The sequence below is a fragment of the Panulirus ornatus genome, chromosome 9 (genome assembly GCF_036320965.1).
Source record: "Panulirus ornatus isolate Po-2019 chromosome 9, ASM3632096v1, whole genome shotgun sequence".
In the NCBI taxonomy this organism is placed as follows: domain Eukaryota; kingdom Metazoa; phylum Arthropoda; class Malacostraca; order Decapoda; family Palinuridae; genus Panulirus; species Panulirus ornatus.
This window is the reverse complement of record NC_092232.1, coordinates 42903455-42919281: the sequence shown is the minus strand read 5'-3', so window position 1 is coordinate 42919281 and position 15827 is coordinate 42903455. Positions and strand designations below refer to the sequence as shown.

The following is a 15827-nucleotide window of genomic DNA, read 5'->3' as shown; positions in this document are numbered from 1 at the left end:
TTGCCACCACTTGAGGTATTAATCTCTGAAGCAAGATGACATTTTTTTTACCTACCTCAACTTCAGATGTCACCCCAGCAGTTAAAACTGAATGATTGCTTCTCATTATTGTAGCTTGCTTGTTCATTATAGGACTAAAAATAGTTTAGATTTAGGTAAATGCACTTCATAGTTACACTTTTCATGTTTAAAGGTTACAAGTTAGGAAAAGGAAACTCCACTGGTTAAAATTTATTCTGTTTGTTGTCAGATCCCCATCAGCACAATAGGCACCCATAATCCAGAAAAATACCAAAATCCAGCAGCTACTCAGCCTCAGGACTGCCAGATTTCAGATGTTAGGGTGAATTGATTGACTGAAAATGATCTTATTTGAAATAGTCAAATTCAATATGCATGACATTTTTTGTTGCCCTAAGTTTCTCATTTTGACACTTAAAAACTGTTATTGTATCAAGCAAACCATTACAGCTGTAAAGTATGATTTTTCTAATAGTTTACCAGTTATTGGAATGTCTTCAGTGTCTTTAACTTGAACTCCTTATATGGTAAATTAAAGCATTGTTTTAACCATCTCTGATTCAGCAGATTGTATCAAGATGGCTGATTGTGTGTAAATGATATTCTTGAAGTGTTTTATTCAAGGAAATATTCTTTCCCACCTCAGGAGTCCATTAGCCATTCCTTTACACTTATTGATCGGTATTCAAATTTTGGCATTTTCAAGCATTTAGGATAGCATTCAGAGGACACGTGCCATGTTATATTTTTCTCTAACTATATCTAAACTTAAATATAGCAAGTCCAAGCCACAACATAACAGTACTCATCTCAGCATTTAATCCTTTAGTAGGGGAGCCTGCTAGTTACTAAAATAACTTCTGGCTATTTGAAAGCATCAGATCCTGAAGGTTTCACAGTTTAATGAAGTTAGATGATTTGATTCTCTGTTATGTTTGGCAGATAATTTGCGCAAGTGGTTATTTCATATAAATTACGTTAATATAACCTTTCAAGAGTGCTCCACAATCCTCACACTGTACAGTATCAATAAACTGGTACTGTACTGTGCTACTTAAGAAAACATACTACTTGAAAGTTTCCATGAAAAAATATTAAAAAACAAAGTATAAGCAGTCTCTTGCACTCATCAGTCTGGCAGCCTGGATGTGAGGCACCAGTGTCAAGTTCCCTACATAAATATAAATAGCAGTACATTCAGTGTGGCTTGGAGAAAAGTTGAACACTGTACTTAATATTACTGGAAATTCATTTGACTGTAGAATTTAATCTTTTACAGTCTGCAACTCACTTCAGCCCCCATGGTCACACCTGCCAAGTACACCTCTAAGGGCCTAAAACATTCCATTTCATTTAAATTTGTACTCAAATTCTCCGATCTCATCCCTCCCCACCTACTGCACCTTAGATTTGTTTATATCAATGTCATGTTTTCTTTAACACATTTCTGATCTCTCACCTGCCTCTGGAGTTCCTGGAATTTACCATTAGAGCTGTGTCATCTGCATATAGCAAATGATCTGCTTTTCAGCCAACAGCATTAACCTTTACCACCAGTGTCCATAAACAAGTTAAATAGCTATGGTGACATTACACATCCTTGTTGTAAGGCGATCTTCCCTTTGAACTGATCACTGTACTCACATGATAGAAACTCCTCACAGCATGCAACTTTCCATGTACCACATATAGCTATAGCACCTTCCAATTAAACATCTCTGTGAGCCCTATCATGTTTTCCCCTGATTCATAACTGCTACATTCTTCAAAGAAACAGCTGGTCCACATACTCTCTTCATTTCTGGAAATCACATTGCTGTCCCACTTACCTGCTCTTTGTTTGACAATAAGCTTTCAATCACTACTCCTATAATCCTTACCAGGTTTACTTAAAATATGTATACTTTAAAGTCATTTTTGTTCCCCTTGCCTTCAGTCCTCAGGCATCTTACATACATTAAACAGCCTAACAAAGCAGTTAGTGACAATGTCACCATATTTCATGAAAAAAAAAATTCCTGCTTTGTCACATTCAATTTTGTGTTATATTTTCACTACACCTTTCTCCTGAATCCTATTAGAAGAAACATACTCATTCCACATCCTAGACTTACCACATATGCCTCCCTTTCATGACACGATTGGTAGTTCAAAATACTCCGTTTCAGATCTTTGACCACTATTCCATCCATCCCCTTGTAACCCCTATTTATCCTGTTGTTCCTTTTTTTTTTTTTATTATCTATTAAGTTCCTTGATACTCTATCCTCTCTGCTCTCTTTTTCATTTTTTATACCATTCCCTTGCTTTCATGTGGCTTTCTCTTATAACCTTCCCAGTCTCTTATTCTCCTTATCTGCAGGTACACTGTCCAATCACATCCTTTTCCTGTTCCAGTCATTCCATCATTCAGTAACCTCTTTTTATAACATCCTCCCATCTGCATGCTACACACTTTGCCAAGAATCAAAGATTCACAGATCTTGATCCCAATGCAGTAACTGATGTGGGACACTAATTTTTTTTTATCATGGTTTATGGTTTTTACTTGATTTTCAAGTTTTGCTCTATAGCCACTCATTTGTGTACAGGATTCCCTCCAAGAGGGAAGCATAAAAGCTGAATAGTAATTTTTCAGGTGGCCTACAGAGGACAGGTTAGTGGAAGAGATGGATACTGTGTTGAGAGTGGTCTGAGCTTCCTATATTTGCATCCATAAGACAAGATGGTTCTGCATGTTTCATTTGAACTTTCTGATGCAAAACCAGCCTTTACTGGGTAACAGATATGTTGCATATTTTTATAAATCACATTCATCAAAAGGGCACAAACAGTTTATATTATGGTCAGTAATTTGAACAATATGGACTTTATATTAAATATTTTCAGCATAACCCATGTTTAAGTATTTAACCATTCATTTTATTAAGTCATGCAAAACTATAATCGTATCAGTTGTGGATGGGATATACAGTACAATCTATATTATTGTGAACTTTAGTTATTCCATTTAATATGTGATCCATAGGATATGAATTTTAAGTTCTTGTATCATTATCAAATCATTCTCTACACTGATGTATATATATATAAGAGTTTTATTGATTTAATTTTGCTGCTATATGTTTTCAAGAATCATTTGCATAATTTTACCTTGACAAATTATATATCTTGTACCTCAATTTTTTAAGATTCATGATATTGTACATATATTTTAACTACTGAATCAAACACAAGTACACTGCTTGCAAATGTTTTAAAACCGTCTGTTTTTAAGTGGTAATGTAAATGAGGATTAACCCTTGTTTGGTATTACATTCTGGAAAGTATGTACGATATTGTAGCACATACTTATAGCATTAATGGCAAATTACTATCTAAAAATTAAATAAATCTTAAGGCTGAACTTGATCTATGCATGTTTGTCTCAAAACATTTTATAGTCACATTAATAAATGTAGCACTTCAGTTGTGTCACACTGATATGCATTCAATAACTGAAAGATTTTGTAAAGGGAAACAATAATTGGACTATGCAGTAAAGTTTTATTTTCAATATAAGTTTGTGTTGAAGAGCTTGTACAAACTGCTAGCTTCTTAGTATATGCTAAAGAAATAAAAAGAATAACTTGAAATTATGTTATATGTAGTCCTAGCCACAGCTGCTTTTGTATTATTATACTTTTTATTGGAAGGAGGTAAATAAAGTGCATAAGACAAGGGAGCAAATGGGAGCTTCAGTGAAAGGCGCAAATGGGGAGGTGATAACAAGTAGTGGTGATGTGAGGAGATGGAGTGAGTATTTTGAAGGTTTGTTGAATGTGTTTGATGATAGAGTGGCAGATATAGGGAGTTTTGGTCGAGGTGGTGTGCAAAGTGAGAGGGTTAGGGAAAATGATTTGGTAAACAGAGGAGGTAGTAAAGGCTTTGCGGAAGATGAAAGCCGGCAAGGCAGCAGGTTTGGATGGTATTGCAGTGGAATTTATTAAAAAAGGGGGTGACTGTATTGTTGACTGGTTGGTAAGGTTATTTAATGTATGTATGACTCATGGTGAGGTGCCTGAGGATTGGCGGAATGCGTGCATAGTGCCATTGTACAAAGGCAAAGGGGATAAGAGTGAGTGCTCAAATTACAGAGGTATAAGTTTGTTGAGTATTCCTGGTAAATTATATGGGAGGGTATTGATTGAGAGGGTGAAGGCATGTACAGAGCATCAGATTGGGGAAGAGCAGTGTGGTTTCAGAAGTGGTAGAGGATGTGTGGATCAGGTGTTTGCTTTGAAGAATGTATGTGAGAAATACTTAGAAAAGCAAATGGATTTGTATGTAGCATTTATGGATCTGGAGAAGGCATATGATAGAGTTGACAGAGATGCTCTGTGGAAGGTATTAAGAATATATGGTGTGGGAGGCAAGTTGTTAGAAGCAGTGAAAAGTTTTTATCGAGGATGTAAGGCATGTGTACATGTAGGAAGAGAGGAAAGTGATTGGTTCTCAGTGAATGTAGGTTTGCGGCAGGGGTGTGTGATGTCTCCATGGTTGTTTAATTTGTTTATGGATGGGGTTGTTAGGGAGGTGAATGCAAGAGTTTTGGAAAGAGGGGCAAGTATGAAGTCTGTTGGGGATAAGAGAGCTTGGGAAGTGAGTCAGTTGTTGTTCGCTGATGATACAGCGCTGGTGGCTGATTCATGTGAGAAACTGCAGAAGCTGGTGACTGAGTTTGGTAGTGTGTGAAAGAAGAAAGTTAAGAGTAAATGTGAATAAGAGCAAGGTTATTAGGTACAGTAGGGTTGAGGGTCAAGTCAAATGGGAGGTGAGTTTGAATGGAGGAAAACTGGAGGAAGTAAAGTGTTTTAGATATCTGGGAGTGGATCTGGCAGCGGATGGAACCATGGAAGCGGAAGTGGATCATAGGGTGGGGGAGGGGGCAAAAATTCTGGGAGCCTTGAAGAATGTGTGGAAGTCAAGAACATTATCTTGGAAAGCAAAAATGGGTATGTTTGAAGGAATAGTGGTTCCAACAATATTGTATGGTTGCGAGGCGTGGGCTATGGATAGAGTGGTGCGCAGGAGGATGGATGTGCTGGAAATGAGATGTTTGAGGACAATGTGTGGTGTGAGGTGGTTTGATCGAGTAAGTAACGTAAGGGTAAGAGAGATGTGTGGAAATAAAAAGAGCGTGGTTGAGAGAGCAGAAGAGGGTGTTTTGAAATGGTTTGGGCACATGGAGAGAATGAGTGAGGAAAGATTGACCAAGAGGATATATGTGTCGGAGGTGGAGGGAACGAGGAGAAGAGGGAGACCAAATTGGAGGTGGAAAGATGGAGTGAAAAGATTTTGTGTGATCGGGGCCTGAACATGCAGGAGGGTGAAAGGAGGGCAAGGAATAGAGTGAATTGGAGCGATGTGGTATACCGGGGTTGACGTGCTGTCAGTGGATTGAATCAGGGCATGTGAAGCGTCTGGGGTAAACCATGGAAAGCTGTGTAGGTATGTGTATTTGCGTGTGTGGACGTATGTATATACATGTGTATGGGGGTGGGTTGGGCCATTTCTTTCGTCTGTTTCCTTGCGCTACCTCGCAAACGCGGGAGACAGCGACAAAGCAAAAAAGAAAAAAAAATTTATTGAAGATGGAACAATTTTTTTTCTTATACATTCTACAAAAGAACTCATTGTAATTTTAAGAATAGTTTTTGCTGTAAAGCTGGGAGGCATATTAAACTTCTCTATACACTAGGTTCAATTCAGGTTTCTATAAAAGTTACTTGTGCTGGCTCCACACACACTATCATCGTATCTTTCACACATTCATTTTTAACCACGTACCTTAGTTTACTGAAATATGCTTACATCCACTGCCTTTCAAGCATATCTCCATTTCTTGTTTGATAAATGCCTTTCTCACTGAATCATACCTTTCCCTATACACTTACTTGTCTCACTTTTATCACCTGCAACCTTCTTTAGCATCATCACAAAATATGGCTCCTACACTCATTATCTGCCAAGGACATCATCTATGAAAACCAAACTGCTTAGCTAATCAGTGTTACACAGTTGTGCAAATCCTAAATTTAATTTTGACAGGCTTTTGAACCTTGGAGGGAAAAAAAAAGCTCATCTCTGATTTAAGATAAAATAACTTTTAGTAATTCCCTTAATTTACAGAGGTAATTATACACTCTTTCAGCCACAGTACTGGAGCTTCTAAGGCTATTCAGTTTCAGCCAAAGACACAACACACTCATAATATAAATCTTACCTATGCAGTCTTAGGTACTATTGGTTTAATCTTCAGCTTAGGTGTAGTTTTAAGGTGAACAGGTGTAAATGACTTCATTATTTTACTTGATAAGAATTTGTCTTTCTGTACACCTTTACTTCTCAACTCAGATTTTTTGGATGAAGATGTATATGCATTTGGGGTATTAGTGATTACCTAACCACTTCACAATTCTTCACCTCTCTGAGAGTCAGGGTGACAAGTGAACTACCTGCTCGTTCTGGAGACATTGTTTTCTTAGTTTTATTCTCTGGGGTTTTGGTTTTCTTGGTACTCAAGGCCAGTTGTTTTTCCTTTGAAGTCTTTAAAAGATCTTCTATAGTTAGTGACAAAATGAGTCAGTCTCACTCCTTGATAAAACTATAACATTTTCTACTACTTTCTTGGGTGACGAGATACTACACCATTTTGGGTGTCTCAATGAAACCCATATTCTTTATCCTCTTTGGAGTTTTATTTTTTTTAGAACTCTGGGATTGCTGCACTTGCTCTGAGGTCTTAATGGGAGTTTCTACAGGTGGTGACAACTGAGAAGAGTTTGTCACTGCTTCTACAATTCTGGGTGTATTATTTGCACCAAGTGGAGTCATCTCACTCTCTGAGAAAACCATAATGTTTGATATTGCCCTCTTGGGTGGCAAGCTTTTACAAGCTGGAGTTTTAGGAGTCTGTACTTTTTTCACTTTTTCGGGTATTTCAGTGTCCTCCAAACTATCTTGTCTCTTTGGAGTCTTCTTAGGAGTTTTAGTCTTTGGGGTTTTGTTTTTCTTGGTACTCAGGGGCAGCTTCATTTCCTCTGAAGCCTTTATGGGAGTTTCTACTGTTAGTGGCAACTGAGGGGCATTAGTCACCATTTCTCCACTTCTGGATGTATCTGTTTTACATGATGTCTCTATCTCACTCCCTGATAAAACAATAACATTCTCAGAATCTGCTTTCTTTGGTGGCAATCCATTACAATCTGGAGTTTTTGGAGCAGCTACTTTTTCAACTTTTTTCACCTTTATAGGTGTTTCAATGTAATTTGAACTCTCTCTCTTCTTTAGAGTTTTGTTTTTTTTGGAACTCTGGGGCACCTGCTGTGATGTTTCTCCTGCTGGTGTAGAATGAGAAATCTCTGGCACTGTTTCTACACTTTTGGGTGTATTTGCTCCTTTTGATGTCTCTATCTCACTCTCTGAAAAAACTAACACACTTTCTAATTCAGCTTTCTTAGGAGTAACTAATTTTTTTCCATGTTCCACCTTTTTGGGCGTTTCAGTATAATTTGAAGAGTCTCTTTCTCTCTTTGGAGTTTTCTTAGTTTTATTCCCTGGGGTTTTGGTTTTCTTGGTACTTAAGGCTAGTTGTTTTTCCTCTGAAGTATTTACATTATCTTCTACAGTTGGTGACAACTGAGAAGTGTTTGTCACCACTTCTACACTTTTTGCTGTATCTGTTCCCTGTGATGACTCAGTCTCTCTCTTCTTTAGAGTTTTGTTTTTTTTGGAACTCTGGGGCACCTGCTGTGATGTTTCTCCTGCTGGTGTAGAATGAGAAATCTCTGGCACTGTTTCTACACTTTTGGGTGTATTTGCTCCTTTTGATGTCTCTATCTCACTCTCTGAAAAAACTAACACACTTTCTAATTCAGCTTTCTTAGGAGTAACTAATTTTTTTCCATGTTCCACCTTTTTGGGCGTTTCAGTATAATTTGAAGAGTCTCTTTCTCTCTTTGGAGTTTTCTTAGTTTTATTCCCTGGGGTTTTGGTTTTCTTGGTACTTAAGGCTAGTTGTTTTTCCTCTGAAGTATTTACATTATCTTCTACAGTTGGTGACAACTGAGAAGTGTTTGTCACCACTTCTACACTTTTTGCTGTATCTGTTCCCTGTGATGACTCGGAAACTGGAGGTATCTGCACTTCTTCTAATGTCTGTGTGGGGTTTCCCACACCATGTGACATCTCTTCTGTGTTTTCCATCACGTCCTTGTCTTCAACTGTATTTGTTCCTGGTGATGTTATCTCACTTTCTGGGAAAACTGTAGCATTTTCCAAATCTGCTAACTTAGGAGTCAAGCTATTAGACTGTAAAGTTTTTGGCGTAAGTACTTTTTTCAATTTTTGCATTTTTTTGGGTGTCTTAGTAACTGCTGTTAATGGAGAGACACTTTTCTTGGTAACTTTGCTCCTCTTGGTTGAGATGTCCTTGGAAGCTATGGAGAACTGTGTTTCTTCTGATGTCTGTACATGCGACGACTGAGAAATGTCTTCTGTCACTTGTGCAAAGTTAGACATATCTATTCCATTTGATATTGATTTACTACTTATTGGAGTTCTTATGGTAGATGAGTCCTTACCAACAGAAACAACCTGAGCATCTAAAGATGCTGGAGATGGAATGGCTTTCATCTTCTTTGACAGGTTTTTTGCAGGTGTCTGGTTATTTGCCTGTTTCCTCTTCACTGGTGTAGTCGTTGGAAGTGAAATGTCACTTGCAGTAGATAAAGGAGTATTTTCCAAGCACTTGGAAATATTCTTAACAGTTTTCTTTTTCTTCTTTATTGCCATTTTCTTATTTCTTGTTACTAATGGACTGGAAGACATTATGCTCTCAAGAGCACCATTTCCATCTTGATTTGCCAATCCTGCTGCTGCATTCTTCTCTTCGTCAAGAAGTGTGTTTTCTGTCAGGCTTGCTGTAGCACCTTCCTTCTTGGGGTTCATCTTGGGAACAGTTGAAATGGGCTTTACTGCCACAGTATTTTCTGTTACTTTAAATGGAGCCATGTGCACAAATTTTTTGACAGCATTTGGAGGAGTTTTAAACTGTATTTCTACATCACTCTGATCAACTTCAATGACCATCTTGCCTGAGTGATGACCATCTTGGGCAATGTCCTCACCAGATGCCTTTTTATCAGTTCTTTTAATCTTTTTCAATTTCTTTGGCTTTGAGGAAACGCTTCCCTTAATCTGAGAAGTAAAAAAATAAATTTTATTATATACGAGTTTCCTGGATACATGAAAACTAAAAAAAAAAAAAAAAAAAAAATGTATGATTTGGGGAAGAACAGCAACAATACAAGAACACAGTGTATGTAAAATTAAGTAAGTGTAGTAATACGGTCATCAACAACTAGATTTTTGTTAAAATCTACAGTTCAAAAGGACTAGTCCACTTACACAATGGAAAGAGGAGCTCTAGTTCAACATGATGACAGTCCTGACAGTCCATGAAGGAAACACTGTTTAATTTCATATTTGGCAAACTGTCACATCTATCTACCAATCTAACACTCCAGATGTTACTGGACTCTTCCTACTCAAGGTGACACTACAAGTGACAAGTCAAATTTGGCAAGGCTGTGTCATTGGGAGTACAGTCTTGTCAAATACCTTCTCACCCCAAAGCGATCTACATTTCCTAGGTAACACCAGGACTCTTTCAATGGTCCTCGAATACATAAACAAAAACAAATAAGTCATCACTACATTTCCTGTTCAACAGAGTAAATTAGGTAAACAGCCTCAAAAACATAACTTGACCTCTCTCCCTTTAACTTACATCCTCAACCTATGTCCAGTATGTTAAAGTGTAACATGACCTACCACACTTACATTAGCGCCTCTTACATTTCCAATCTACGAACTAAGTCGATTTACCAACTGAAAGCACTCATATCCAAAATACTATCAATGCATTCATTTTCTAATCATTCCTCTCTCTTCATCTGAAATATCCCCAGCTCTAATCAAACTTCTTGCTACATCTATCCATCTCCTCCATGGTCTACCTCACCTTGTAACTTCTATTATACTATAATATACCTTTCTTGACCTGCTTATCATATGTCATGAGTTCTACATGATCACATCCATGTGCCTTTCTAAAAATACCCTCTTCATCCCACATAACCTCTCACATCATTCTATCCATCCTCCTAATTCAAGCTATATAACACAATCATTAAATCTTTGTTGCCCATATTTCTAACCAAGAGAGGGAACAGAGAAAAGGGCCAGGTGAGGATATTCCCTCAAAGGTCCAGTCCTCTGCTCTTAATGCTACCTCGCTAACATGGGAAATGGCGAATAGTATGAATGAAAGAAATATATATATATATATATATATATATATATATATATATATATATATATTTTTTGCTTTGTCGCTGTCTCCCGCGTTTGCGAGGTAGCGCAAGGAAACAGACGAAAGAAATGGCCCAACCCACCCCCATACACATGTATATACATACGTCCACACACGCAAATATACATACCTACACAGCTTTCCAGGGTTTACCCATGCTTCACATGCCCTGATTCAATCCACTGACAGCTCGTCAACCCCGGTATACCACATCGATCCAATTCACTCTATTCCTTGCCCTCCTTTCACCCTCCTGCATGTTCAGGCCCCGATCACACAAAATCTTTTTCACTCCATCTTTCCACCTCCAATTTGGTCTCCCACTTCTCCTCGTTCCCTCCACCTCCGACACATATATCCTCTTAGTCAATCTTTCCTCACTCATTCTCTCCATATGCCCAAACCATTTCAAAACACCCTCTTCTGCTCTCTCAACCACGCTCTTTTTATTTCCACACATCTCTCTTACCCTTACGTTACTTACTCGATCAAACCACCTCACACCACACATTGTCCTCAAACATCTCATTTCCAGCACATCCATCCTCCTGCGCACAACTCTATCCATAGCCCACGCCTCGCAACCATACAACATTGTTGGAACCACTATTCCTTCAAACATACCCATTTTTGCTTTCCGAGATAATGTTCTCGACTTCCACACATTCTTCAAGGCTCCCAGAATTTTCGCCCCCTCCCCCACCCTATGATCCACTTCCGCTTCCATGGTTCCATCCGCTGCCAGATCCACTCCCAGATATCTAAAACACTTTACTTCCAGTTTTTCTCCATTCAAACTTACCTCCCAATTGACTTGACCCTCAACCCTACTGTACCTAATTACCTTGCTCTTATTCACATTTACTCTTAACTTTCTTCTTTCACACACTTTACCAAACTCAGTCACCAGCTTCTGCAGTTTCTCACATGAATCAGCCACCAGCGCTGTATCATCAGCGAACAACAACTGACTCACTTCCCAAGCTCTCTCATCCCCAACAAACTTCATACTTGCCCCTCTTTCCAAAACTCTTGCATTCACCTCCCTAACAACCCCATCCATAAACAAATTAAACAACCATGGAGACATCACACACCCCTGCCGCAAACCTACATTCACTGAGAACCAATCACTTCCCTCTCTTCCTACACGTACACATGCCTTACATCCTCGATAAAAACTTTTCACCGTTTCTAACAACTTGCCTCCCACACCATATATTCTTAATACCTTCCACAGAGCATCTCTATCAACTCTATCATATGCCTTCTCCAGATCCATAAATGCTACATACAAATCCATTTGCTTTTCTAAGTATTTCTCACATACATTCTTCAAAGCAAACACCTGATCCACACATCCTCTACCACTTCTGAAACCACACTGCTCTTCCCCAATCTGATGCTCTGTACATGCCTTCACCCTCTCAATCAATACCCTCCCATATAATTTACCAGGAATACTCAACAAACTTATACCTCTGTAATTTGAGCACTCACTCTTATCCCCTTTGCCTTTGTACAATGGCACTATGCACGCATTCCGCCAATCCTCAGGCACCTCACCATGAGTCATACAAACATTAAATAACCTTACCAACCAGTCAATAATACAGTCACCCCCTTTTTTAATAAATTCCACTGCAATACCATCCAAACCTGCTGCCTTGCTGGCTTTCATCTTCCGCAAAGCTTGTACTACCTCTTCTCTGTTTACCAAATCATTTTCCCTAACCCTCTCACTTTGCACACCACCTCGACCAAAACACCCTATATCTGCCACTCTTACCATCAAACACATTCAACAAACCTTCAAAATACTCACTCCATCTCCTTCTCACATCACCACTACTTGTTATCACCTCCCCATTTGCGCCCTTCACTGAAGTTCCCATTTGCTCCCTTGTCTTATGCACTTTATTTACCTCCTTCCAGAACAGCTTTTTATTCTCCCTAAAATTTAATGATACTCTCTCACCCCAACTCTCATTTGCCCTCTTTTTCACCTCTTGCACCTTTCTCTTGACCTCCTGTCTCTTTCTTTTATACATCTCCCACTCAATTGCATTTTTTCCCTGCAAAAATCGTCCAAATGCCTCTCTCTTCTCTTTCACTAATAATCTTACTTCTTCATCCCACCACTCACTACCCTTTCTAATCAACCCACCTCCCATATATATTAACCCTGGGGATAGGGGATTAAGAATACTTCCCATGTATCCCTGCGTGTCGTAGAAGGCGACTAAAAGGGGAGGGAGCGGGGTGCTGGAAATCTTCCCCTCTTTTTTTTTTTTTTTTTTTTAATTTTCTAAAAGAAGGAACAGAGGGGGCCAGGTGAGGATATTCCAAAAAAGGCCCAGTCCTCTGTTCTTAACGCTACCTCGCTATCGCGGGAAATGGCGAATAGTATGAAAAAAAATATATATATATATATATATATATATATATATATATAGGGGAGAAAGAATACTTCCCTCGTATTCCCTGCGTGTCGTAGAAGGCGACTAAAAGGGGAGGGAGCGGGGGGCTGGAAATCCTCCCCTCTCACTTTTTTTTTTTTTTTTTTTTTTTTTTTTTTTTTTTTTTTTTCCAAAAGAGGGAACAGAGAAGGGGCCCAGGTGAGGATATTCCCTCAAGGGCCCAGTCCTCTGTTCTCAACGCTACCTCGCTAATGCGGGAAATGGCGAATAGTATGAAAGAAAAGAAAAAGATATATATATATATATATATATATATATATATTCTTTCTTTCATACTATTCGCCATTTCCCACGTCAGTAAGGTAGCGTTAAGAACAGAGGACTGGACCTCTGAGGAAACATCCTCATCCAGCCCCCTTCTCTATTCCTTCCTTTTGGAAAATAAAAAAAAAAAAAAAAAGGAGAGGGGAGGATTTCCAGACCCCACTCCCTTCCCTTTTAGTCGCCTTCTACGACACGCAGGGAATACGTGGGAAGTATTCTTTTTCCCCTATCCCCAGGGAATATATATATATATATATATATATATATATATATATATATATATATATATATATATATATATATATATATATATATAGTTTTTATCGAGGATGTAAGGCATGTGTACGTGTAGGAAGAGAGGAAAGTGATTGGTTCTCAGTGAATGTAGGTTTGCGGCAGGGGTGTGTGATGTCTCCATGGTTGTTTAATTTGTTTATGGATGGGGTTGTTAGGGAGGTAAATGCAAGAGTTTTGGAAAGAGGGGCAAGTATGAAGTCTGTTGGGGATGAGAGAGCTTGGGAAGTGAGTCAGTTGTTGTTCGCTGATGATACAGCGCTGGTGGCTGATTCATGTGAGAAACTGCAGAAGCTGGTGACTGAGTTTGGAAAAGTGTGTGGAAGAAAGTTAAGAGTAAATGTGAATAAGAGCAAGGTTATTAGGTACAGTAGGGTTGAGGGTCAAGTCAATTGGGAGGTGAGTTTGAATGGAGAAAAACTGGAGGAAGTGAAGTGTTTTAGATATCTGGGAGTGGATCTGGCAGCGGATGGAACCATGGAAGCGGAAGTGGATCATAGGGTGGGGGAGGGGGCGAAAATCCTGGGGGCCTTGAAGAATGTGTGGAAGTCGAGAACATTATCTCGGAAAGCAAAAATGGGTATGTTTGAAGGAATAGTGGTTCCAACAATGTTGTATGGTTGCGAGGCGTGGGCTATGGATAGAGTTGTCTGCAGGAGGATGGATGTGCTGGAAATGAGATGTTTGAGGACAATGTGTGGTGTGAGGTGGTTTGATCGAGTGAGTAACGTAAGGGTAAGAGAGATGTGTGGAAATAAAAAGAGCGTGGTTGAGAGAGCAGAAGAAGGTGTTTTGAAGTGGTTTGGGCACATGGAGAGGATGAGTGAGGAAAGATTGACCAAGAGGATATATGTGTCGGAGGTGGAGGGAACAAGGAGAAGAGGGAGACCAAATTGGAGGTGGAAAGATGGAGTGAAAAAGATTTTGTGTGATCGGGGCCTGAACATGCAGGAGGGTGAAAGGAGGGCAAGGAATAGAGTGAATTGGAGCGATGTGGTATACCAGGGTTGACGTGCTGTCAGTGGATTGAAGCAGGGCATGTGAAGCGTCTGGGGTAAACCATGGAAAGCTGTGTAGGTATGTATATTTGCGTGTGTGGACGTATGTATATACATGTGTATGGGGGGGGGTTGGGCCATTTCTTTCGTCTGTTTCCTTGCGCTACCTCGCAAACGCGGGAGACAGCGACAAAGTATAATAAATAAATAAATAATATATATATATATTATCCCTGGGGATAGGGGATTAAGAATACTTCCCACGTATTCCCTGCGTGTTGTAGAAGGCGACTAAAAGGGGAGGGAGCGGGGGGCTGGAATCCTCCCCTCTCGTCTTTTTTTTAATTTTCCAAAAGAAGGAACAGAGTGGGGCCAGGTGAGGATATTCCAAAAAAGGCCCAGTCCTCTGTTCTTAACGCTACCTCGCTAACGCGGGAAATGGCGAATAGTTTGAAAAAAAAAGAAATATATATATATATATATATATATATATATATATATATATATATATATATATATATATATTTTTTTTTTTTTGCCGCTGTCTCCCACGTTTGCGAGGTAGCGCAAGGAAACAGACGAAAGAAATGGCCCAACCCACCCCTATACACATGTATATACACACACATCCACACACGCAAATATACATACCTATACATCTCAATGTACACATATATATACACACAAAGACACATACATATATACCCATGCACACAATTCACACTGTCTGCCTTTATTCATTCCCATCGCCACCCCGCCACACATGGAATACCATCCCCCTCCCCCCTCATGTGTGCGGGGTAGCGCTAGGAAAAGACAACAAAGGCCTCAATTGTTCACACTCAGTCTCTAGCTGTCATGCAATAATGCCCGAAACCACAGCTCCCTTTCCACATCCAGGCCCCACACAGCTTTCAATGGTTTACCCCAGACGCTTCACATGCCCTGATTCAATCCACTGACAGCACGTCAACCCCAGTATACCACATCGATCCAATTCACTCTATTCCTTGCCTGCCTTTCACCCTCCTGCATGTTCAGGCCCGATCACTCAAAATCTTTTTCACTCCATCTTTCCACCTCGAATTTGGTCTCCCACTTCTCCTCGTTCCCTCCACCTCCGGCACATATATCCTCTTGGTCAATCTTTCCTCACTCATTCTCTCCATGTGCCCAAAACATTTAAAAACACCCTCTTCTGCTCTCTCAACCACGCTCTTTTTATTTCCACACATCTATCTTACCCTTACATTACTTACTTGATCAAACCAATATATATATATATATATATATATATATATATATATATATATATATATATATATATATATATATATATATATATATTATTTT

At 39.2% G+C, this 15827-nt stretch overlaps 1 protein-coding gene across 1 annotated transcript in view; it reads right to left on the bottom strand.

Moving 5' to 3' along the window:
* Nucleotides 1-6146: 6146 nt before the first annotated feature.
* LOC139750367 (uncharacterized) overlaps nt 6147-15827 on the bottom strand; it is a 146237-nt gene continuing 136556 nt past the window's right edge. Inside the window, exon 7 of the mRNA XM_071665086.1 lies at nt 6147-9261. Coding sequence (XP_071521187.1) covers nt 6706-9261 — 2556 coding nt within the window. The 3' untranslated portion in view covers nt 6147-6705. The remainder of the gene's footprint in view (nt 9262-15827) is intronic.